We start from the raw sequence: 25,513 nt of genomic DNA, 5'->3' as shown, positions 1-25,513 counted from the left end.
AACTATCAAGAAGTTGGATGGACATGGTGGCAAGAAGATGGATGTGGACGGGCACAGTGGCTGCACACCCACAGTTAGTCGTGGGTGGGACACAGGACCGAGCTGTGTTCCCTTCTGTTGTACATTGGGTCGCAATGAGTCAGAACTTAACAGTCACGGGATGCATATCAGAATTCTGCAGCTTGCGCCTGTGGAAGGAGCCCCGGTGGGTTGCTCATTGTAAGGGCAGCAGTTCAAAATCACTAGGCCCTCTGTGGGAGGAAAGAGAGTCTTTCCACTCTGGGCAGGCGTTATCAACCCATGGGGGCAGCTGTCGCTTTCGCTGTGAGTCAGACTGAAGGTGGCAAGTTTTGGGTGTGTGTCTGTAGACATAAATTCATTTGGGACTAACATTTCTTTGCTATGTTAACAAGGCCCACTTCAGTGTGGGGTGTGTTGAAACCTAACCAATTTTGAGATTTAAAAGCAGATTAGGCCCTTAAGCAAGAAAGCACACCTTGGGGGAAGAGATACTCAGGGCCTAGGAAACTGGAGGCTAGGATTTCCCCTTCGGAGTGAGGGCCAGAGAAAAAGCTGGTGCCCTGAGCCCAGATATTTCACCTCCCGGCCCATGAGAAAATTAGCTTCTGGTCATCAGGGCCCCCCACGTGGATATTCCTGTGCTGGCACCACTAAGAAACTATGATGGGAAGCCCCTCAGTCAGGGCCTAGAGACCTCACAGTACATCAAGGCAAGACTTGCTAAGGGAAATCCCAGGGCCCCTCAGCACTCCCAGTCTAAGAGGGGCCTGCAGGCCCTACTGCCTACTCCCTCATGCTGCCCTCATCCCTGTGCGTAAGGATCCCTGCGGGCGTAATGGCTTATGAGATGGGCTGTTAACAGCAAGGTCAGCAATTCGAAACCACCAGTTGCTCTGAGGGAGAAAGATGAGGCTTTCTACTCCCATAAAGAGTTACAGCCTCTGAAACCCACAGGGCAGTTCCCTCCCACCCTCATAGGGTCTCCGTGAGCCACCATTGACTCAATGGTAGTGAGTTTGAGCTTTTTAGTTGGGCCCCTTGTGTGCTATAGCACCCTCTGCCCCAAGGCTAGCTACCCTGGCATGCCTTTCCCCTGCACACACCCCCAAAATACATATGCTCTTTCCCATTTTAAGAAGTTAATTAATGTGTTAGTCTGGGTAGACTAGAGAAACAAATTCATGGACACACATATGTGTATAAGAAAGAGATTTATATACAAGAGCAATTGAACATTGAGAAAACATCCCAACCCAGTTGAGAACAAGTCCATTAGTCCAATATTAGTCCATATGGCCGATACCAATCTATAAAGTCCTCTTCAGCCTCATGAAACACATGCAATGACGCTGAATGTAGAAGATACAGCCCAGTGGGTAGAAAGGCTTTGGCTCCAGTGTCATTGGAAACAGCGCTGGCAGGGGTCTCTGCATGGCTTCTCCAGCACCCAGGGCTGCACCAGGGTGGGTCCATGCTTCTTGTCAGCTGCTATGTCTCCCAGGGTGTGAGCCGAGAGTCTCCCACCTCCAAGGAGGAAAATTCAGCAATTTCCCAGAATAGGTAGGGGAAGGCCATGCCCACACACAGATCTCATTGGCCATATCCTGATTAACAGCCTAGACTCCACCCCTACACTCTTAATCCTCAAATTGACGCTAGATTTATAGAACCACCACAATCATTAATCACTAGAGCAAAAAGCAAAAACAAACAGGGAAGAGCAAGATAGCAAATCCTGAGGATTTCCCAGTGCCTAGGAACCATTTTTAGAGTCATTATCCGCAGTCCCTAAGCTCTTTTCTTAGTTGGGAAATGGGAAAAGGTTAAAGCGAAAAAGGCCAGGCGCTAACCATGGTTCATGAAGACAACGCTCTCTTTGGTGAGCAGTCCCTCGGGTCTTGAGAGCTTGTGACCAACAACAAAAACAAAAGGTAGCCTGTGCATGGAAGGTGCACCTATTGGCCTCGCCCCATCCGGAGGAAAGCAGAACCTTGCAAATGAAAAAGACACAGAGAAACAACAGTTCCTGGGCTCATGAATCAGGCAAGCATCGGCCCCACATCCCCTAGGGCAGAAGGACTAGATGGTGCCCCACGACCACTGCCAACTGCTCTGACACGGATCCCATTCAAAGGCCCTGGGCAGAGTGGGAGCCGATTGTGTGGTACGAGACTCAGACATAAAAGAGACTTGTTGGGTAGAGACTGGGGGAACCCCAAGACTAGGCCTTTCAAGTCGTCCTTCAGGTCTGGGGCTGAACTCATGTCTGTGTTAGAATAAAATCCATTTAAGATCAAAAGAGCCTTGGTGACATAATGGGTTGGTAGTCTGAAACCACCAGGCGCTCCGAGAAAGAAAGTGGGGCTTTCTACTCTCATAAAGGTTAGGGTCTCAGAACCACCCCGGGGCAGGTCTACCCTGCCCTGCAGCCTTGCTATGCGTTGGCAGACTCTTGAAGACAGGGAGTTTTAAGATCAAAAGAGCAGCATCTACCTGAAGACATTGTTCTGAGGCTTGGGGAGGAAGGAGGAATGGACACAGGAAACACTGGGAAAGTGGGGTCAGTGAGGGCATATCGAGGGGGTGATGGTGGATGAGTGGAACAAAATGTGTGTATATCGTGTGTGAAACTGATGCTGTTCTTTGCAGCTTTCACCTAATTCACAGTAAAAGGGGTTGGTTTGTTTTTTAATGTCAGCAGCTGCATACTTTACTACCAGTTGCATCAGTCAGAGTAGAAGATACACTTCAGAAAAAAGGAAAGTCATCCCCCCCACCCACCGGCTCCAGAGCCCAGAGATGATGACGCTTCTGTCAAGTATTGGTCAACCTTTCCGTCCTCTCCAGTCTTCTCTTCCCTCCTCCGGCCCGGATGGAGTTTCTTAAAGGGCCCTAGCTGTGTCATCCTCATCTCTACATCCAGACCGCTCAGCAGTCCAGAGAGATTTGGAGAAATGAATCCACCCATGAAAAAAGAGGTAGGAGTGATACGAAGGGGCTTCAAAAGTTCATGGAAAAATGAAATGGAAAGGTAATGGAGTTTTCCCCGGAATTTTTCCAAGGGGTCAGGGGTAGAAAATAAGGATAATTTAGCCAGTAGCCTTGTAAATCCAAAAACCCAAAACCAAACTTGAATGCCATCAAGTCAGTTCTGACTCATAGCGACCCTATAGTGACTGTATGGGATGAGGTAGAAGAGCCCTGTGAGTTTCCAAGACTGTAATGTTTAAGGGAACAGAAAAAGAAATGAGGAGCTGATAGCAAGGGCTCAAGTAGAAAGAAAATGTTTTGAAAATGATGATGGCAACATATGTACAAATGTGCTGGACACAATGGATGTATGGATTGTGATAAGAGCTATAAGAGCCCCCAAAACATGATTTATAAAAAGAAAAAGAGAGCTTCATCCATGCATCCCGAGCCTCCCCCCCCCCCCCAACTCCAAATTTGCAGGTGTTTCAAACTGATCACCTTGGAGTTAGCAGCTCACCACTAAGGCTCCCTAGTGGAGCCTTAAATATATGAGTATGCAAAATTATAACTGAAAAAAAATCATTTTATTGGGGGCTCGTACAACACTTTTCACAATCCATATATAAATCCATTGTGTCAAGCACATTTGTACATTTGTTGCCATCATCATTCTCAAAACATTTGCTTTCTGCTTGAGCCCTTGGCATCAGTTCCTCATTTTCCCCTCCCTCTGCTCCCCCCATGAACCCTTGATAATTTATAATTTATTATTTTGTCATATCTTACACTGTCTGACGTCTCCCTTCACCCACTTTTTTGTAGTCCATCCCCCAGGGAGGGGGTTATATGTAGATCCTTGTAATTGGCTCCCCCTTTCCACCCCACCTTTGTTCCATCCTCCCGGTATCGCCACTCTCACCACTGGTCCTGAGGGGTTCATCTGTCCTGGATTCCCTGTGTTTCCAGTTCCTATCTGTACCAGTGTACATGCTCTGGTCTGGCCAGATTTGTAAGGTAGAATTGGGATCATGGTAGTGGAGGGGACTGAGAAAAGTTTTATGAGACTATGTTTAACTCATGGTACAGCTCCTGTTCTATTTCTTAAAAAGAAAGAATCTAGATTTGCCCACACTAAGTTTATTTCTGGGCTGATCCACAATGTGAAAGGTCTGATCTCCTGGAATTCCCGTTGGAGGGTATCTGCAAGCACTGGTGGGCGTTAGAATGCTGTCCATGTAAATAGCCCGCCCACTCACAGAACCTGGCTCATGCATAGCATTAAAGCATCTCAATCAAATCACTGAGGCCAGTTCCTGATTCCTGAACCTCAGTAACTCCCAGCCCCACCCAGAAAGCGACACAACCCTGGAGATAGATCTTCATTCCTGAGCATCCAGGATTCTGCACTTCTGTCCTGAATGATGGTCAAGGTGCCAAATACCTGTTGAGCTGTCAATAACCAGCTCCTCTCACTGGGACTGGGGCCCTTACCTATACCATGAGGGGATGGGTCAGATCGCTATCCCAGTGTAAATGTCCAGATGTGTGATTCCTCTGGACCAGCAAAGAGGGAGCTACGGCTGGCTTTTGTAAGGTAAAGGCAAGATCAGATGTAGTGCACACCTATTATGATGGTTGGGGCACTAACCAACTTCCCGCTGCTCTTCTTCCAGTAACGGCATCTCCCCTTCCTCTGGGATCTCCTCCATTACTATGGGTCCTACCAGAGATGGACAACTGACTGGGCCTGGACAAGGTCACACCAGTTTCTTGAGGGTAGGCAGAAAAAGCAAGCAGGGTCAGTCAGGGCTTTACGTGGGGCTGGGGGCATGACCCGGAGTGGAAGCCTCAGCTGGTCTGCCCCTGTGTCCTCTGCCCTGACTTTGGGTTTCACTTTGGGGGCACCACGACGCATCTCCTTTTACAGAGAAGGGAGTGGACATCGGAAGATTTCGAGAACTGCTCGGAATCACAAAAATGATTTCCAGGACTGTCCAAACCTGTCTTACCCCAAGCCTTCTTAACCCCTGGACGGTGCTGTCCCTCAAGGGGTTAGGGCTAAACTACTAAAGGCACAGGGGTGTAAACAGCTGGTGGAGGGCATCCCAATTTCAGCTTGACTTGGTTTAATTCTTTCCCAGTCGGGCCTTTCCTGTCTGCCAGCCCCTCTCCCCCTGCCTCCTTCAGGCATTGAGCACATCCTAGCAAGTTCGTGCCACTGGGGGATGACAAGTCCAGGCTGGTTCCTTACAGCTAGCCTCTCGTTTCTGATGTACACCATCTGTGGCCCTACTCCCTACCCCTACCCCGGTCCTCCCGCTCCAGCCGGGCCTGGGTCCGGTTTCCGCTCCAGGTGTTGGGGAGGGTGCTGGTGGGGGTGGGTTTGGCAGTCTTTCTTTCCTCCCATCGTCTCAGTCAGTGGGCACGGGTGCCGTGTTGAAGGGGCCGTGGGTTGGTTCTGCACGACTCTCCCTTTCTTTTATTAGGACCGACCTCTGCTAGTGTTAGGACCCGGTGGTTGGAAGAGGGGAAGAAGGGGTAAATAGTCTTGACTTAATCTCCCACGGTTTAAATTCCCTCCTTTTCACTGGTTCTGTCTCACGGAGTGTCGCTGGGTTTCTTTTAGGGGCATGTCCCGCTTAGTCCTTGTCGAGAAACCCTGGTCCCTGTGCTCTGGCTGTGAGGTGCTACTGCCTGGCAGGTAGCCCCACTTGGGTGAGCTCACACAATGTTGCAGACACCTCTTTGCTGCTGGTCTCTCTCTCTCCCCTCTCTCCCCCACCCCTGCTGTGGGAGCCAAGGGGCAGAGCCGCCAGTGTGCAGCCTGGGCAGAAGTCTGACAATGGGATGAGGTGATAAGTCTTCCCCCCAAGCATTTCTTGAAGTACCTTTTCACGTGTCTTTGGGAGGAAGGCTAGTTATCTCTTGCCGAATAACAAATTGTCCCCAAAACTCACTGGCTTCAAACATCCAACCCTTGCTATGTCATAGTTTCTATAGGCCAAGAACGAGGGAGCAAGTGCGCTAAGTGGTTCCAGCTTAGGGCGTCTTGTGAACTGCACTCACGATGCTGGCTGGGCCTGCAGCCGCCCACTGTGCGGACCTACCTGCCCAGGCTGCTGGCAACATGGTGGCTGGCTTTCCCAAGGGAGAGAAAGACCCAGAGAGAGAGAGAGAGAGAGAGAGAGAGAGATGGAAGCCACAGTGTCTTTTGTGACCTAGTTTCAGAAGGTGGCATACCTTGACTTCTTCCATCTTCTATTGGTCACGTGGGTCAGACTGGACCCTGACACAATTTTTTTTTTTTTTTTTTACTAATCCGGACACCAGCCATTCCTCCGATGGCCCTCTCCACTTCTGGACTGGATTTGATGATTATAGCAAAGGCTACATCAAACTCAAGGCAAGAGTTACAGTTAGGGATTCATTAGGTTATAATTCAGAATCGTAACTCAGGATACAGTTCTTGCTTTCTTTTTAAAATACTTTTATTGGGGGCTGTTACATCTCTTATCACAATCCATACATTCATCCAGTGTGTCAAGCACATTCGCACATATGCCGCCGCCATCATTTTCAAAGCATTCTCTTCCCATTTGAGCCCTGATATCTGCTCCCTGTTTCTTCCCCCTCGCTCCCCCGCCTACCCACCCCTCTCACAAACCACTGACAAGCTATGGATTATTATTTTTATATCTTAATTTTCCCTCTATTGCCTCTCACCCACCTTTCCGTTGTTCATCCCGCTGGGAGGGGGTCCTAGGTTCAGGATACAGCTCTTCAGTCAACAGTGCTCACAGGCAGGCCTCGCCTCGGCGCTGGGCCTCTGGGCCTTTAGCTCTTGGGGCAGACCTCGACTGTGCCATGCTCAGGAAAACTATGCTGCTCTTTAGCATTATTAACAAGTGTCCAGTACCCTACTCCCTTAGTAAGCCTTGGTCTGAAGGCATTCTGCTCTCTTGTTGGGTGGGGTGGGCCCGCAAGCCATCTGACTCTGCCATGGAGCCTCTTGCCTGAAATTCTGCGGGCCCAGCAGTCCTCTAAACTGTCCTGCTGTCTCCACGGTCACCATTTCTCAGCCCTTGCTTCTTGGTGTCCCTCACGGTCTCCAGTGTTCTAACTCTCTCTCTCATGCTTTAGGACGACGAGATTCTAAATGCAGGGATCTGGGGTCCAAAGGACATGCTTTATTCTTGGCTCTTCTTCTTCTTTTTAAATCATTTTATTGGGGGCTCTTACAGCTCTTATAATAATCAATACATCCATTGTGTCCAGCACATTTGTACATATGTTGCCATCATCCTTTTTAAAACATTTTCTTTCTACTTGAACCCTTGGTATCAGCTCCTCATTTTTTTCCTCCCTCCCCACCCCTACTCTCTCACCCTCATGAACCCTTGATAAATTGTATGTTATTATTATTATTTTCATATCTTACATCATCCGTTGTCTCCCTTCACCTGTTTTTGTTGTTCGTCACGCTGGGTGGCGTGGGGGGTGGGGTTATACGTCAATCATTGAGATCCGTTCCCCCTTTCTCCCCCATCTTCTCCCTACCCTCATGGTATTGCTACTCCCATTATTGTTCCTGTGGAGTTTATCTTCCCTGCATCCCGTGTGTCGAGAGCTCTTATCTGTAGCAGTGGACATGCTCTGGTCTAGCCGGATGTATGAGGTAGAACTGGGGTCATCATAGTGGGGGTGGAGAAGCATTAAACAACCAGAGGAATGTTGTGTGTTTTGTCGGTGCTATACTGCACCCTGGCTGACTTGTCCCTTCCTTGTGACTCTTCTGTGAGGGGATGTCCAATTGTCTACAGATGGACTTTGGGTCTCCACTCCAGCCCCACTCGTTCACATTGATGTGATGGTTTGTTTTGGGCTCTCTGATGCCTGATACCTGATCCTGTTGACACCTCCTGATCACACAGGTTGGTTTGCTTCTTCCATGTGGGCTTTGTTACTTCTAAGCTAGATGGCCTTTAAGACCCTAGACACTATCTCTTTTGCTAGCCGGGCACCATAGCTTTCTTCACCACATTTGCTATGCACTAATTTTATCTTCAGCACTCGTGTGGGGAAGGTGAGCATCACAGAATGCTGAGTTATTAGAACAAAGTGTTCTTGCATTGAGGGAGTACTTGAGTAGAGACCCAATGTCCATCTGCTACCTTGATACTTAACATATAAATATATGTCCCTATCATTATATGTAAATGTATTCACATATGCACATGCCTGTATTTAGACTTCTATAAATGTCCTTTTCCTCCTAGTTCTTTCTCTCCCCTAGTTCCTTTTACTTTCCTCTTGTCCCACTATCGTGCTAGGCCTTCATTCGGCTTTCAGTACTTCCTCTCAGCTACACTGCACTTGACCTAGCTCTTCTTTCCTGAGGTCCCCTTTGTCCACTACTGGGATGGCTGATATTAAGCCCAATGATGGCCAAACTGACCAAGCTCCTCTCTAGGATTCTGTACACCTTGTTGGCTTAGTCCTTCCCCACAAGGGTGCCATGCACCTCTGGAGAGCCCTTCCAGCTCTTCCTAGAAACCATCTTTGTCCTCAGGACAAAGGTGAGGCTTTCTGTTTCCTTAAGCTCTACAGCCTTGGAAATCCAAAGGGGCAGCTCTATCTGTCTTATGGGCTGGCTGTGAATCCGCATCTACTAGACAGCAGCGCGTGGTCTCTGTGTGTGGTTATGGAACAGGAGGGAATTGCTCGCAGGAGGAACTTCTGCCTCTGCCCTGAGACCAGAAGAACTGGATGGTGCCTGGCTACCATCAAGGGACACTTGGATCCAAGATTCGGGAGCAAAGTGGGAAATGCAGAAGAGAATCTGGACTTCTCATGAGCCTTTTCTAGAACCACAGAGGGTGGACGAATCCCGGAAACGGTCGCCCTGTGATAATCTATCAACCCTCGACCCAAACTGTCTTCTGAAGCCTTCTTAAAACCAAGCACCAATTTAGCTTACTTATTAAAAAAAGGAAAAAGATCTGCTTGGAGCATTGTTTTTCTCTTTGGAGAACTACCTGTGCGGGGCTACTCCTGAAGCAGTTCTACCCGGTGCTAGAGGACGTCCGTGACAGGGACTTTGCTCTCCCGCGTCGTGTAGGGCTCCCTCGACAGCAGCAACTTGAGAGATAAGAGCTTAGTGGGCAGTGGGCACTGTTAGGAACCACTCGGGAAAGGAGGGTCCGAGCGGTTGCCCAACTTGAGGAATGCCATCCCTGTCACTAAATAAAACACGTCGATGGGAGGGCTGAGGCCTGCTGCTTCCGTGAAGAGTCGTCGTCTCAGAAACTCCCACGGGTGGTTCCACTCTGTCTAATAGGGTCATTAGCAGCTGGAGTTGACTCAGCGGCCGTGCGTTTGGCTTGGTTTGTGCAGGCAGACGCTGTTTCGTGCATGCTTTGCTGTGTATAGCCTCAACGACAAAAGCAAAATAAATAACATTTAGAGAGGAAATCCCTCAAAACACGTAGGCCGGTTTCCTTCCCCCCCATGGTTTCCAGTTATCCCGCGCACCTGCCGTTCCAGCGTGGTGCCCTCAACAGCACGGAAGAGCTCTTTCCCAACCTCACCCACACCCTTCCTGGGCCCCAGTTGTCACGATGGCTCAGCTATGTGAGTTGCCGTGGGTGTTGGCCTTGAATCACGGTGACCTTAATGGCTAACAGCACAACACCAACAACAAAGCATTGCCCAGAAAAATACAGAACAACTTTTGAAATCATAAAAATGCCAGACTAGGGGAGGAGATGAGTCAGTCAGGGTGCAACATAGCACCGATGAAGAATACAGCTTTCCTCCAGTTCCAAAATGCTTCCTACCACCCCCCCCCACTACCATGATCCGAATTCTACCTTGCAAGTCTAGATAGACTAGAGATGTACACTGGTGCAGATAGGAGGTGGAGGCACAGGGAATCCAGGGCGGATGATCCCTTCAGGACCAGGGGTGTAAGGGGTGATACTGGGAGGGTAGAGGGAGAGGGGGTTGGAAAGGGGGAACCGATTACAAGGATCTATGAGTGACCTCCTCCCTGGGGGATGGACAACAGAAAAGAGGTGAAGGGAGACGTCGGACAGGGCAAGATATGACAAAATAATGATTTATAAATTATCAAGGGCTCATGAGGGAGGGGGGCGCGGGGAGGGAGGGGTAAAAAAGAGGAGCTGATGAAAGGGACTTAAGTGGAGAGCAAATGCTTTGAGAATGATGAGGGCAAAGAATGTTCAGATGTGCATTAAACAATTGATGTATATATGGATTGTGATAAGAGTTGTATGAGCCCCTAATAAAATGTTTTTAAAAATAATAAAATAAAATGGAATGTAAGATAAAGAAAAAATAAAAAGGCCAGACAGAGACTGACAGAGACTAAGAGAACCCTCACGACTAAGGCCCTTAGACACCCTTGACACCTGTAATGGAAGCCCCTGCAGGGCTCTCCTTGCAAGTCAATGACAGACAGTGGCATGCACAATAACACCTTGCGGAACATACTCTTCAGAACAGCTAACCGCCCATACCAGAGGGCTGCTTCTGCCTAAGACCAGAGCCCAGGAGGCAGGAAGGAACAATGACGAATGGAAACATGGGTCCCAGGGAGGAGTCAAGAAGTGGGCTGCTACTTGGAGGGGATTGCGACGAACGCTATGAAACGAGAGGTGTATACATTGTTGAACGGGAAACGCATCTGCTGTGTGAATTTTCACCCAAACCACAATATATATATATATATATATATATATATATATATATATATATATATATATATATATATATATATTTAATAAAATATATATTTAAAAAAAGCAATCACAACAAAACCATCCCCAGTGCTGTGTCATCTTCGTGTTGTTGGCATGTTGTCATCCATTGTTATAGGCACTGTGTAGCATGTCTTCCACCCTACGAGTGGGAGAAAGACGAGGCTTTCTACTGCCATCAGCAGTTACAGTCTCAGAAACCCACAGGGCAGTTCTGCTCAGTCCAATAGGGTCGCTATGGGTCGGCATCGACTCCATGGCAGAATTTTGTGAGTTTTCCAACCTAAGGCACTCATCTTCCAACATAATATCGGACAATACTCTGTTGTGATCCATAAGGTTTTCAGCTGCTAATTTTGGGGAGTAAATCACCAGACCTTTCACCTTAAATCTCTTGGTCTGGAAGTTCCTCTACAACCTGTCTACTACTAGACCCTGCTATTATTAGAAATGCCGGTGCCACTACTTCCATCCTTATAAGAGCACACAAGCCACTACAGAAAGATAAACTGACAGATGGGTTGAGCTCAGCTACACCCAGGCATTATCCCCCCCCCCCCCACAGCTTGTAGAGAGTTCAGAGCTTCTCCATCTGTCTTCCACAGGCAGAAGGAGAATGGGCACCATTAAACCACCAACGCCGCTTTTTCTTAGGGGCTTGACTTGCCAAGTGATCCTTTGTAATATTTCTTACTTAAACCCTGGTGCTGGCGCTTCACTCCACACACTTCCACTCTGTGCCCCAAACCAAAAATCTTGCTGCTGTTGAGTCAATGCTGGCTCGTGGTGATGTAGGACAGACCAGAACTAGCCCTGTAAATTTTGGAGACCGTAACTGTTTATGGGAGTAAAAAGCCTCGACTTTCTCCCTCAAAGCAGCTGGTGTTTTTGAACTGCTGACCTTGCAGTTAGCAGCCCAACGCGTAACTCCTATACTACCAGGGCCCTCTGGACTCAGATCCTTTAGTGTTTAGTTCCAAGTCTGTCCGTGGTTTCCGTTTATTTCTTTTTGGCTGAAATCTTCGAGGTCAGCAGTTCAAAACTATCATCTGATCTTCCTGGAATAACTGGGCTTTCTACTCCCATGAACAGTTCCAGTCTCAGAAGCTCACAGGGTCAGTGCTACCCTGTTCTGTAGGGTCGCTATGAGTCGGCATCAACTTGGTGGTAGTGAGGTTTGAGATGCTTTACCACAAGGAGCCTTGGTGGCGTTGTGAGCTACACATTGAGCTGCCAAATCACAAGGCCAGTGGTTCAAACCCACCAGTCACTCTATGAGAGAACAATGAAGCTATCTGCTCCTGTAAAGATTACGGTCTCACCCCAAGGGGCAGTTCTGTTCTGTCCCATAGGGCCTCTGTGAGGTCAGAAATGATTTTGAGTTTAGGCTCCACCACATTCATGACTATGCTTGCCACAAAAGTAAAAGTAAATGCACATAGATAAATAATCTCTCTCTGTCAAGCGCATATACATGCACGTGTCTACTCTCACTTCACTCTCCCCCTGTGGACAAAGGAAGCTACCCAACTTTTGCAGAACACATTTCAGACGGGCGAGGCAGGCCAGAGCAAAGCTTCAAGAGCCATCGTGCAGAGAGATTGAGAACTGGAGCTCAGGACTCTTGGACTGCCTTGTTTTTCAGGTTGCCTCAATTGTCTGCCTTTGAGAGAACCATGAAGAGAGTGTATGTGGACAAACACTCAACATTCATAAGTCAAGGAGTCTGTGAGGTTGGGGCTCCCGTGGAGGGAACCTTCCCATTCGTGGGTTGGAGATGCATCCCACTCACAGTCTTCTAAGTAATTCTCCTCATTGTCGCCCCATAACAGTGCCAACTTTAAAGGTGCTGTTTGCCAACATGTGGTTGCTGACTTTACTCTTGAAGGTCAACTGCTTGACATCTATCTGCCTGAAGGTTGACTGCTACCAAAGGCAATCAGACCCTATGGTCTGTCCCAACTTAAGTAGCCCCCCCCCCCATTAGGATCATATGCTTGTTCCCCTGAAGAAGAGCTCAAAGACACCTAAGGTCAAGCCAACAGAGACGACCAAGGTTAGGCTGCCATCTTGACTCTCAAGCCCGCGCATCTTGTTACATTTGTGCCTTCCTATCACACGTGTGTCCCCACTTCCTGTTGCGTGTACACTCCTAGCTCGTCCCCCTCCTGTTACATGCATGCCTCTAATACAGCCCCTTCCTGTTACGTATGAGCTTACCGTGGCTTGCTTGCCTGAGATTATATAACTCTGAGACAATACATTACGGTCTCATTCTGGTTCCTGTCGACATGGGAGCCCCTGCATGATTTATCTTGTCTGATGTCTCTTTAACTTACCCCTCAGTTACACAACTGCTCTGTGGATCTGCCCCTTGTGGGAAGGCTGGTCCTCCACAGACAGGGTGCAACTCTTTAATTAGTTTCATTTTATTTTTTGATCAATTATAACACTAAAAATGTTTAAAATTCTGTCTACCACTCACTTTACGGGAACATGTTGGTGTTTTCCTTCTCTTGCAGGTTTTTGCCTTACACAGGTTCCCGCTTTCGTAGGTTTTACTGTAGAACTTTTTCAAGTCTCCGACTTGACTCCTTCACACATTCTTCATTTATTGCTGTCCCTAACCCAGTGAGGTAGGCGGCTTCAATTTACAGACGGACACTTGGAGGCTCAGGGAAGTGAAGTCATTTTCCCCCGTCATAGAGGAGAGCTGAGCCTGAAAAAGGCAAATGTTTGGGGAGAGTACAGCCAGAATCGTCCTCCGAAGGGAGGACGACGACGGAACTGTTTCATGTACTCTGGGCCATTATCAGAAGGGACCAGTCTCTGAAGAAGGACACCAGGCTTGTAAACTGGATCAGTGAATAAATGACGACCTCAGGCACAGTAGTGTAGGTGCCACAGTGGGCTCAACCCGCAAAGACGGTGAGGATGGTGCAGGACCAGGCAGTGTTCCATTCTGTTGTACTTAGGGTCGCCGTGAGTCAGAAAGTGATTAATATCAAGGAGGGATGTATTTCTCAGCACCATCAACCATGTGAGATCCAAACAGCAGCATTTGCCCCCAAACTAGGCTCAGAAGTCAGACAAACAGGAAAGGAGGGAGAATGGAAGTGGGGAGCCCATTTTCCTAAGGAAGTAGGAAGAATACTATTATTTCAAGGGGGTTACAACGATTGCAGCTAATACTGGGAGCCCTTGTGGCATAGTGGGGCACGGGTTGGCCTGCCAACCACCAGGTCAGAAGTTCGAAACCACCAGCTGCTCTAAGGGAGAAATATGTGGCTTTCTACTTCAACAAAGAGTTACAGTGTTGGAAACCCAAGGGGGCAGTTCTACCCTGCCCTATAGGGTCACTATGGGCCCTATAGGGTCACTGTGGGCCCTACAGGGTCACTATAGGTCGGCATATCGACTCAATGGCAGGAAGTTTGCAACTTATATTAGGAAACAAAACGTGTAAATTGTTGAAGGGAGAACAAATGTGCTCCTTCCATTGGGAAAAAAACTTCAAAAAAAGGTTAATTTTTTTTTTTTTTCATTCCAGCTAAAATATACCAGAACCCTCTCTTTTCCAACTCTGCCATCCTCCGTGAGCCGTGTGCCCCAGCTCTTTGCCAAGCTCACCCTCTCTATCCCAGGGGCAGTCCCTAATTCAAGGGGGGTCCTGCCTTTCCTGCAACCACCTCAGAGCTGAGCTCTGGACGGGAGGGTATTGGTTTTTATCCGTTCCTGGCTAATGGGTAAGCAGAGAGGGAAGGGAAGCCACATGCATGAAACAAGTACCTAAACAGCGATTACTTGTTCAGTTTATGCTGAGAAATGGAACTGCCTAAAAGGATTAGAATGTTAGGCTGGCCATGCTTACGAATGTGCCTGGGGCGTGAGTGGGCTGGGTGGATGGGGACACAGTTAGACGGGAACTCAACCAAGGACGCTGAGGGACTCTCCCCTGCACAGAGCTGAAACATTCCGACATGTTTTAATCCCTTGGCAGTTCTTTTTTCTAGACTGCCGATACTTTTCTCTTTAGTTAAAACCAACTATGTTAAATGGATCACAATGAACTTTCCTAGATTATAGATAATTGCAGTTTTCATTTTCCTAAGGAAATTTAGAAAATGCCACAAATGCATACCCAGCACATCAGACCCACAAATGCACACCCCTAATCATCTCCAAGGGAGATAGTTAAAGGCTTTTTATTAAAAGCCTTTTATTGTGGCAACTCTCAAAAGTACATGAAGTTAGAAGAGGCCGTCTGAATCCCATGTACCACTCAGTGTCCGCAGTCATTAACATCTTGCTACTTTTTAAATTTCTCTTACTCTCCTTGAAAGAGCCATACATAAAGTTCTAGCCTCACCCCAGAATGTTTATTATTATTATTAAACTTCTTGTTGTGATTTGGGTAAAGTTTTATAGTACACACCTCCAGAGCATATTAAAGTATATCTCCAAGGGGGGGTTATTTTAAAATGTCATCCCCCAATTTAAGTCTCATACCTGATCAGGAAGGAACCCTGGAGCCCTGGTGGTGTGGTGGTTATGCATTGGGCTGTGAGCTGAAGGGTCAGCAGTTCAAAACCACCAGCCAGCTCTGAAGGATAAAAATGGGTCTTTCTACTCCTCCTGTAAACAGTTAGTCTCAGAAATTCATGGTGGGGCAGTTCTACCCGATGGTTTGTATCAAACCAATGGCAGTCAGCTTGAGTTTTGTCTAGTGGCACAACATCTAAGCACTCAGGTCTGATCGAGAAAGCTTAGTGGTTCCGACCCACTCAGTTACTCTGAGGGATAAAGGGCAGCTGATGTTCCCATAGAGATCGCAGCCCAGAAAACCCTACGGGGGGCAGTTCTGCCCTCACATGGGATTTCTGTGAGTTATGTTACCGCACCCAAGAATAACCACACATTTGCAATTGACTCTGAACTGATCCCACGGGTCTTTATCTTCAAATCCTGCAAAGTTATGCTTTTGCATGCTGGCATTGGTGAATCGGAAAGTCTCACGGACTGCCAGAAGAAGGACAGCTAGATCGTTCCTTAGAAGCAAGGATGACATGATTTCGTCCTGAGGACTTAGGACATCTTCTCAGGAAGAGATTGGTCCCTGGAAAAGAATATCAATGGTTTGGTCAGCAGAAAAGAGGACGACCTTCAGGGAGATGGACACAGTGACACAGTGGCTGCAATCCTGGGCTCCCCCTTACAGCTGCGAGGGTGGTGCAGGACCAGGCAGAGCTCCCTTCTGTTGTATATTGGTCACTATGGGTTGTCACTGATGCAAAGACACAACGATACGCGGCAATGGGAGTTTTCAAATGCACATACCTGCCTTGCCCGTCACAGAGCCCTGATGACATGTAGGTGAAGTATTGGGGTGCTGAGCACAGTGTTGGCAGTTCAAACACACCATCCACTCTGCAGGAGAAAGATGAGACTGGCAGGTCCCATAAACACTGACTGTCTGAGAAACCCTATAGAGTACTTCTACGTTGTCCTATAGGGCCACCATGATTGGAAATGGACTCAGTGACAGGGGGCATGGTTTGGGTTGCTTTCTCCAGCAGACTAAGTTATTGCCTGGTGGAAATGAGATACTGGATGTGAGAGGGGGTGGTTATGAAAATTGGTTACTTAACAAAAACCCAATCCAGGGCCCTCTCCCAGAGCTATTGAATCACGCGTCTAGGGGTGAGGCCCAGACTTGGTGTGTTTCCAAAGCAGCTCAACTAATTGTTTGTAGCTTGTTGGGGGCTGGGGCAACTTTCAAAAGTCTGTGGCTGGAAGGTTCCTTGAGGATGCCCTAGTGTTGGAGAAGTGGAGGGGCCGGGCCTGCTGGGGCTTTGGGGCTGAAGAGGAGATCCTTACGGAGGGAGGATCTTGTCCCTCGACTTTGGGAGGGTGGCTGATGGGCAGTGCTTTGAGCTCCAGGGGGTGGATCTGAAGATGGAAGGGAAGGGAAAGGGACAGGTGGGGAGGGGCTGGAGACTACGTGGCTTTGCAGACTGGAAGCGAAACCCTCAGCCCTCCAGCTCACTACCATCGAGCCCATTCAGACTCTTAGGGACGCTTAGGGACAGGGTAGGATGGCCCCTGTGGGTTTCTGAGGCGGGAGCTCTTTGTAGGAATAGAGATTCAAAAAGAAGATTCGCTGCCCCGAGGTGATGCAGACTCCTAGTGGTGCTCTAGCACAGAGGAGAGCTGCCCCCGACAGTTTCCCCGTCGGTGACTCTATGGCAGTAGGAAAGCGGAGGGACCACAGAACTGATGCAGACACCATTCACATTCTCTACCAGGCAGCAGCCGGGACCTAACAGTGCGCAGACGGTATCACAGGGGAGACATAGTTCTGTTCCTCTTCCCCCCACCTCTCGTCCCTCGTAAAGCTACACTGTAGGAGCCCTGGGATCCCAGAAAGGGACCCGTGGTGTAGTGGATTACTCATTGGGCTGCTAACCCTAAGGGCAGCAGTTTGAGTTCACGACCCCTGTGGGAGAGGAGGCTTTCTACTCCGGAAAACATCCCCAGTCTCAGAAATCCCTCCTGCTGTTTAGGGTCCCTGTGAGCCGGAATGGAGCAGATGGCTGGGAGTTCAGATGTGTTGTTGCTTGTGCTCCCAGAAGACGGCTACCGTCAAGGACTATCTCCAGCCTCTGTTGTTTGTTCCTCTGTGTTCTTAGAAATGGCTAACCTCTGTATTAATTAGAGCCTAGGTTCCCGACGGCTGTTTTACAGGGAAGCCCTAGTTCATTTGAGACCCCGACAATGCACAGAACTTTGCCCCGAGGGAGGACATGTTTGCTCCCATCCCCGGCCCAGCACACCCCAGGATGGGACAAACCGATTCTATCCGGTGGATTCCAACTCATAACCTTTTTTAAAAAGAATCATTTTCTTGGGGGCTCTTACAGCTCTTATCACAATCCATACATCCTTCCATTGTGTCAAGCACATTTGCACATATGTTGCCATCATCATTTTCAAAACATTTTCTTTCTACTTGAGCCCTTGGTATCAGCTCATTCTATCCATCCCACTGCCCCACCCCCATGAACCCTTGATAATTTAAAATTTGTTTTTCATGTCTTACTTACACTGACTGTTGTCGCCCTTCACCCACTTTTCTATTGTCTGTGCCCCTAGGAGGGGATTATAGGTCAATCATTGTGATGGGTTTCCCCTTTCTTCCCTACCTCCCCCTTCCCCTCCTGGTATAGCTACTCTCAATACTGGTCCTGAGGGGTTTATCTGTCCTGGATTCCCTGTTTCCAGTTCTTATCTGTAACTGTGTACTCCGGTCTAGCTGGATTTTAAAGGTAGAATTGGGGTCATGATAGCGGGGGGGGGGGGGTGCGGGCGGGCACTAAAGAACTAGAGGAAAGCTGTGTTTCCTCGGTGCTATACTGCACCCTGGCTGGCTCATCTCTTCCCAACTCATAATCTTATAGTGACTCTGTAGGACAGGGTAGAATTATCCCACTGGTTTCCAAGAATGGAAATCTTCATGGAAGCAGAGAGACTCATCTTTCCCTTGGGAAATGGCTGGAGAGTTTGAACTGCTGACCTGTCATGTCACACTCCAGGGCTCCTTCTTGCTCCCAGGGCCTTGCCTTATCAGTGTCCTGATCCTGGTTCCTGTCCCTCTTCTGCCTATGGTGATTCATGGGATTCTTTGTGATGAATTGGTCTGTCCCAAATTGTGCTACATTTCCCTTTGTTGTGCATGCCCCCCTGGGGTAACCACGTGGCTGTGAATCCCTCCGCCCCCGTCCATACACCCTTCCGGCCTGGTACTGACGGCCTCGTGAATCAGGATGGTTTGTTTTTGTCCTTTTGTCTTGTTAAGATTTAATAAATGCGCTTCATAAAATACATTTGGATCTGGGGTCTTCCCGCCATCCCCAAGATACCTCAGAGGGCCACTGCTTTGAAACATCAAACGAGTTCACACCCATCTTTCCTCAGAGACCAAGATGAGATCATCCCTGTCTTTCCTCAGATGGCTGCCCTTGTTGAAGGACACGTCGGACAGTGTAAGACATGACAAAATGATAATAATAATAATTTATAAATTATCAAGGGCTCATGGGGGAGCGGGTGGTGTGGAGGGAGGAGAAAAAATACCAAACTGATGCCAAGGGCTCAAGTAGAAAGCAAACCTTTTGAGAACGATGATGGCAACAAATGTACAAATGTGTACGACACAATGGATGAATGTATGCATTGTGATAAGAGTTGTACGAGCCCCCAATAAAATGATTAAAATAAAAAAGAATGGTGCCCTTCTGTGTTTACATCTGCCAACCCTTCCATGCGGGAGGCCCAGCTTTGATCGCCCGCCTGGTGGCCTCACACACAGCCACCCCTTGTCTGCTTGTTGTACAGTGCTGAACAGGTCTCAGTAGAGCGGCTCGATTTAGAGAGATTCGGGAGAAAGGCCTGGCAATTGACTCCCGAAAGCCAGCTCACAACGGTCCAGTGGGCCACCAACCCTGGGGATTGCGCAGCACTGGGCAGTGGTCTGTGCCACGATGCATCCGGTTACCATGAGTCAAGGCTGGGTCCACAGCAGCAGCAGCAACAGCAGCTGCAGCGCAAAACCTGAGATCTGCTTCCGTAGCTTCAAGACACTCCTCTTTCGTGAACTTTCTCCCTGTGGCAATGGCCGCAAACAAAACCATCTGATTCATTGTGCAGTACATTGTCTCTCATCCTGCCCCTTTCTTCCCCTCTTCCTCATCAGGAAGGTCACAGACCTGTCGACGATCATCTGTCGAAACCTCCACCTGACAGAGAAACGCTGTGTAAATCATTTCATCCAAAATAATTCGAGCCCCTGCCGCTGGGGGATGGATGGATCGGCGGGTGGGAGGGTGGGTGGAGTGTGGCATGGGAAATGAGTAAGACCTGCTTCCTGTGGCCCAGGATTCCGAGCCACGTTGAGAAGACAGATGTGTAACCCGCAAATTAAGCTACAGAAAGCAAGGTGACACACATTCTAATGGACATGATTTGATTTGGGTTGAAAAGGTTATGCATACTGAACGAAGGCGTTGGGCTTTGTCCTGCAGTCATGGGGAGCTGTGGAGGGTGCAGATCATGAACACATTTCTACGTCCTAATGTCTTCTCACAACATCTGCTTTGGGTGGCGTATAGAAAAGATCAAGGACGGTTAAGAGTTTTCATTCATGGGCATGAATGAAAATAAATCTGAATCTAAATCTGAAAAGCAGACTTCTGTTCATGTTTCTCTTATGTTTGCGTTCAGGAGAGAAAGAAGGATGCACTTTGGTTAAGTATGTTGAGGGGCCAGAGACACGTCTCTTGCAAGTGCTCTGTAGGAGGTACGCAGGGGCGCGCTGAGAGCCTTGCTCTTACCTGAGCGAGTCGGGGCAGGCTTCCGGGAGGAAGCGGGTTGGCGGCAGGGCACAGGGCTTTTGTCTGTGTGGTTTCTGGGGGTGGTGGTCTTGGTGACATAGTGGTCACGCATGGGACTGTGATCCGCAAGGGCAGCAATTGAAACCACTAACTGCTCTGTAGGCGAAGAATAGGGCTTTCTTCTCCCAGAAACGGCGACAGTCTGGGAAACTCACGGGGCAGTCCACCCTGTCCCATAGGGTTGCTATGAGTCAGCATCCCTTGATGACAGTGAGAGGTGGCGGCGGCTGTGGTGTGATGATGGGGATGCGAGGCATAGGATTTTGCATGTTACACCAAGGAACTTCAATGTCCTCATCATCATAAATGGTATCAAGAGCTCCATTCCTAACAGTCATAAACAGGACCTGAAAAACAAAAACTCCCTGCCATTGAGTCCATTCTGACTCATAGTGACCCCGTCGGACAGTAGAAGGGCGCCCTAGGATTTCCAAGGCTGCACATCGTAACTGGGACAGAAGACGTCCTCTTTCTCCCACGGGGCGGTCAGTGGGGTTAAATGACTGACCGTGCTGTTCGCATTCCAGTGCATCCCCACGATGTCACCAGGCTCCTGCAAGACGACCTAGTGCTCATGGTCGCTAGACGGAGCAAAGGCAGTAAAGTGCTCAACTACGATTCACAGGTTGGTGCCTTGACTCCCCTAGAGGTGCTTCAGAACGCAGGCCCCCCGCTTTGAAAACCCGATGGAGGAAAGCTTCACTCTTCTGACATGGGCGTCCTCATGAGTCAGTACTGACTCTGGTAACTAACTAACAACAACAACAACAGCACAGCAGAGCCTTCTCCAAAGGCTTGCCCCAGACTGGATTGTCATTTAACCCTGACCCTACGGACATGGCGTGGCTAGGTGGTTGGATCATTTTGGTGGCCATCTGGAGGAGGTGGCCTGGAGAACAACAGAGACACACGTCGTCGTGGTCCCCAGGAAAGATAAAGGGAGGGATGAAGGGGACGTGATACATTTTGAGAAATAATTAGGAGTAAAATCATCAAGTCTTGATTTTGGGTTGGGTTACCATCTCCTCACTGACTGGGGGAGTTCTTCCGAAGTGAGTTGTTTCATTTCCAAACATTTGAGGTCTTTTCAGGGTTCTTTCTGTCCCTGATTTCCAATTTACTTCTGCTGTGATGATAGAACTTCCTTCCAATGCTTTCAGTCCTTGGAAGTTTGTTTTTGACCCAGGCTGTGCTCTTGGCCTGCAACATCTGGGCAAAGGTTTCATTTGCACCTGAAAAGAATGTCTCCCCGTTGTCTGTGTTGGGTGAAGTGGTCCAAAAATGTCAGCAGGTCAAATTGGTTGATCGTGCTGTTTAAGTTTTCTATGTATTGATGATTTCCCATCTACTTTAATTGTGGATTTATCTATTTAACTTTCAGCTCCATACTCTCGTAAACATTTTCTTAATCACTTTATTGGGGGCTCTTACAATCCATAAATATATCCATTTTGTTCAACACATCTGTACCATCTCAGGTCTGTATGTTGTCATCATGTTTTTCAAAACATTTTCTTTCTACTTGAGCCCCTGGCATCAGCTCCTCATTTCTCTCACAGCTCTTATCACAATCCATCCATTGTGTCAAACACATTTGTACATGTTTCGATCATTTTCAAAACATTTTCTTTCTACTTGAGCCCTTGGTATCAGCTCATTTCCCCCCTCCCTCATGAACCCCTGGTAATTTATCTTTTTTTTTTTCATGTCTTACACCCACCGCTGTCTCCTTTCACCCACTTTCTGTTGTCCATCCCCCTGGTGGGGGGGGTTATATGTAGATCCTTGTGATCGGCTTCCCCTTTCTCTCCAACATTTCCCTTACCCTGCTGGCGTCAAAAATAATTTTTAAAATTACTTTGTTTCTCTTTAACAGTTTCACAAGCAAATCACATCATCCATTTCAATAGTTCAATAGCATTTATAAGACTTGCACAACCAATAAAACAATCAATTCCAGGATATTTCTTCTTCCTTGAAATCATAGTTAGCTCCCTGCCAGCCTCCCCTGTCATATCCCTTTGAGTTGATTGATCCAGTTGTTGTTTCTATAGGGTTAACTAATCTGGGTCTCATATACAGAAAAACACACAAAACACAAATGGCCCACAATGGTGTCACAATGAAACAAAGAAAAACCAAGCAGAAAATATTTTAGGAAATATATTTTTATTTTATATTAATTATATTTTAAGAAAATATAACCAAGCAGAAAATATTTTAAAAACTGGAGCAGTAATACATTGAGTCCAGGGAGATCAATGACAATGTGTCACATTTTGACCTACCTACAAATTACTCAGGTACCACGGCCTTTCCCTGTCTGGTCTGTTAATCCCAGTGAGGGACCCTGCAAATGGGCTTTGGGACTGCACTGTCATCTGCAAATCAGGGGTTCAGAATTTAAGCTCTCGTCTCATTCCTTCCTCTGTTATTATTGGATCACATAGGTTGGTGTGCTTTTTCTGTGTGGACTTCCACGATGCCTCATTTAGATGGCTGATGGTTTTGAGACAAACCTTTAAGAGAGTGGTTCTCAACCTGTGGGTCATGACCCCTTTGGGGGTCTAATAACCCTTTCATAGGGGTTGCCCAATTTATAACAGTAGCAAAATGACAGTGATGAAGTAGCAACGAAAATAATTTTATGGCTGGGAGTCACCACAACATGAGGAACTGTATCAAAGGGTCTCCGCATTAGGAAGGTTGAGAACCACTGCTTTAAGACCCTGGATGCTATTCTTTCTGAGAGCTGGCCACCATCTGGTTTCTTCACCACCCTTTGCTACAGCACCCATATCTTCAATGATCACTTCATGGTCCTAAGAACTAATTGTTCTTAGATTGGAGCTACAATTAAGTGCAAGCTCAAAATCTATTCGTATGTCTATGGTTTATATATGTGCCTGGTTCACTTCAAAGGCATCATTATCATTTTATTGAAGGACATGTAAAATTATTCCCATAGTTCTATTGATATTACCATTAATTTAGTCACCGGTATAGAATTTAAGACACTGTCGAGAAAAAGAAAGGATATCTCTATAGGACAGTTTTTTAGACTAACATACCTGGCTCTTTGGTTAGTACAGATTAACAATTTAGGTGACAGGACACTATTTATACTGACGCAAAACTCAAACCCACTGCCTTGGCATAGCAGTGGTCTGCTTCTTCTCACAGTGGGACATTTCCGCCTTAGGCATGTGAAGGTATTTCAGTTTATTTAATCCACTAGCACTGTATTTTAGATAAAGTCCAGTTCGATTAGTAGGAGTTCCAAATTTGAATCCTTCTGGTGTGGTCTATCCATACCCTCTTGATTGATGGCCCCGCACCGGCAGGAAGGTACTATAACAGAAAATAAAACATTTGAGTCGGACTGACAGGAAAGTCTATCTCTTAAAAAAATTTTTTAATTTATTTTTTAAATCATTTTATTGGGGGCTCATACCATACAACTCTTCACAATCCATCCATCCATCCATGGTGTCAATCACATTTGTACATTTGTGATTTGTTGACATCATCATTCTCAAAACATTTGCTTTCTGCTTGAGCCCTTGCTATCAGCTCCTCATTTTTTAAATTTTTCCTCCTCCTTCCCCGCTAGCTCTTTAAATTCATCCTGGAACGCAAGGGAAACGAAAAGCACTACATATCCCGGCAGGCCTGGCGAGAGTAAGCCAAACGCAAATAAAAGACTCCGGGCACTTGACCACGCCCTCTCCCTCGGTTGGCAGGGTAACTGGTACACAAGCCAGCCAATCGTAGAGACGATCAACAGCGGAGGCGGGGATTTGCTGACAGCCAATTGGAAGCCAGGCAGGTGGTTCCACCCGCCAATGGGCTGGGCGACGGGGCGGGCTTTGGATGAAGGGACGGCGGTGGGAAACATGGCGGCGGCCGTGGGACCCTCAGGGTGGTGGCGGTGGAGGGGACTTCGCTTGACAGTCCGGGATGGGGCCCGGATGCTGCTCCTGCTCCTGTTGCTGGGGCCCGGGCAGGGGCCACGGCAGGTCGGGGCGGGTCAAACGTTCGAGTACTTGAAACGGGAGCATTCGCTGTCGAAGCCCTACCAGGGTGAGGCGCCGGAGCGAGCCGGTGGTGCCGGGAGGGTTTCGGGACCTTAGCTCGTCCGGAGGGGCGCGAGCGGCGCAGGGCTCCGAGACCCCGAGGAGGCTGCCGGGCGGGGCGCCCGCGGCACTCGCGCGGCGTCTGGGAGCCCGGGGCCCGGCCGGCAGGGTCAGCCCCGCTGGGGTCTGGGCGCTGGGAGGGTCCACAGGTGGAGGGGTGCGCCCGGTGCGGCGAGGGCTAGGCCCGGACGCCGGGGAGGGGCTGGGAGCTGGACTGGGGTGGGAGAGGGGAGAGACGGGCCCACGCTGGAAGAGCGCGCAGTGGGCCGGCCAGCCCCCGGCCAGATGGTGCAGATTGGGCTAGAACTTGGACTCAGCGAGAGAGAAGAGAACATCCTACCTGTTGCCGGTCAGCACACCTGCTCTGCGCCAGCCCAGGAATGCTAGAGGAGAAAAAGGGCGTTTAGTTTGCTTCTGCGCACACGTCAAGCACGAGAACATTGATTCTATAGAGAGGACCTGGAACTACCAAGGCCCCCAAACCAGTTCACTGCAGCTGGCTCAACACACACCCGATTCCCCACTGGGGGCGGCGGGAGTGGGGGGTGGGGATGGAAACAACTCAAAATGTCAGAAAGGATGCGCTTACTATAAGAGTGATCATTTATTCACTTAGCAGGTGCATTAGGTGTTTGCTTGTGCTGGTTCTAAGGCTAATACTGTGGGATGTACCGAGCCCTAGTTCTAACACTGCTGGACCTGATGGGGTTGTGGAGTGTAAGATGAGGACCAGGAGCATCACACTGGAAGGATTGTTTAAAGAAGCAATGTGATTAAACCTCAAAGTCCTGAGAGTCAGGCTTTTTCTTTTCTTTTGGAACTTCCCTCTCCCCCTGCTCTCTGCCATGGTGCTAAAAGTTCATTTAACACAGAATGAGAGGAATGGATCTACACCTTGGTGACTGGCATGGGTATGAGGTGCCTTGGGCATTATGAAAGGAAGCTGTGGGTTTGATAAAGAGGGGCGCCCAGGTGGCTTTTCGGAAGGTATGGTGTTGAGCATGACCTGATCTCCTCCCCGTAGGTATAGGAACGAGCAGTTCCTCACTGTGGAATCTGATGGGCAATGCCATGGTGATGACCCAGTATGTCCGCCTTACCCCAGATATGCAAAGCAAACAGGGTGCCCTGTGGAACCGGGTGGTGAGTTTTTCTC

General features: G+C 48.4%; 1 protein-coding gene across 4 annotated transcripts in view; it reads left to right on the top strand.

The window, feature by feature from the left end:
- Nucleotides 1–2,865: 2,865 nt before the first annotated feature.
- Nucleotides 2,866–25,513, top strand: part of LMAN2L (lectin, mannose binding 2 like) — a 43,091-nt gene continuing 20,443 nt past the window's right edge. For 2 of the 4 annotated variants that reach the window (XM_075563182.1, XM_075563184.1), the window contains exons 1-2: nt 2,889–2,999; nt 25,382–25,500. In XM_075563182.1, the coding sequence (XP_075419297.1) occupies nt 25,417–25,500 (84 nt within the window). In that variant the 5' untranslated portion in view covers nt 2,889–2,999; nt 25,382–25,416. Of the gene's footprint in view, nt 3,000–24,105; nt 24,305–25,381; nt 25,501–25,513 lie in introns of those variants that run through there. The other 2 variants (XM_075563181.1, XM_075563183.1) reach the window with 2 other exon arrangements.

This window comes from Tenrec ecaudatus, chromosome 11 (assembly GCF_050624435.1).
Source record: "Tenrec ecaudatus isolate mTenEca1 chromosome 11, mTenEca1.hap1, whole genome shotgun sequence".
NCBI lineage: Eukaryota > Metazoa > Chordata > Mammalia > Afrosoricida > Tenrecidae > Tenrec > Tenrec ecaudatus.
The sequence above is the reverse complement of the archived record's forward strand: the minus strand, read 5'-3'. Positions and strand labels throughout refer to the sequence as shown.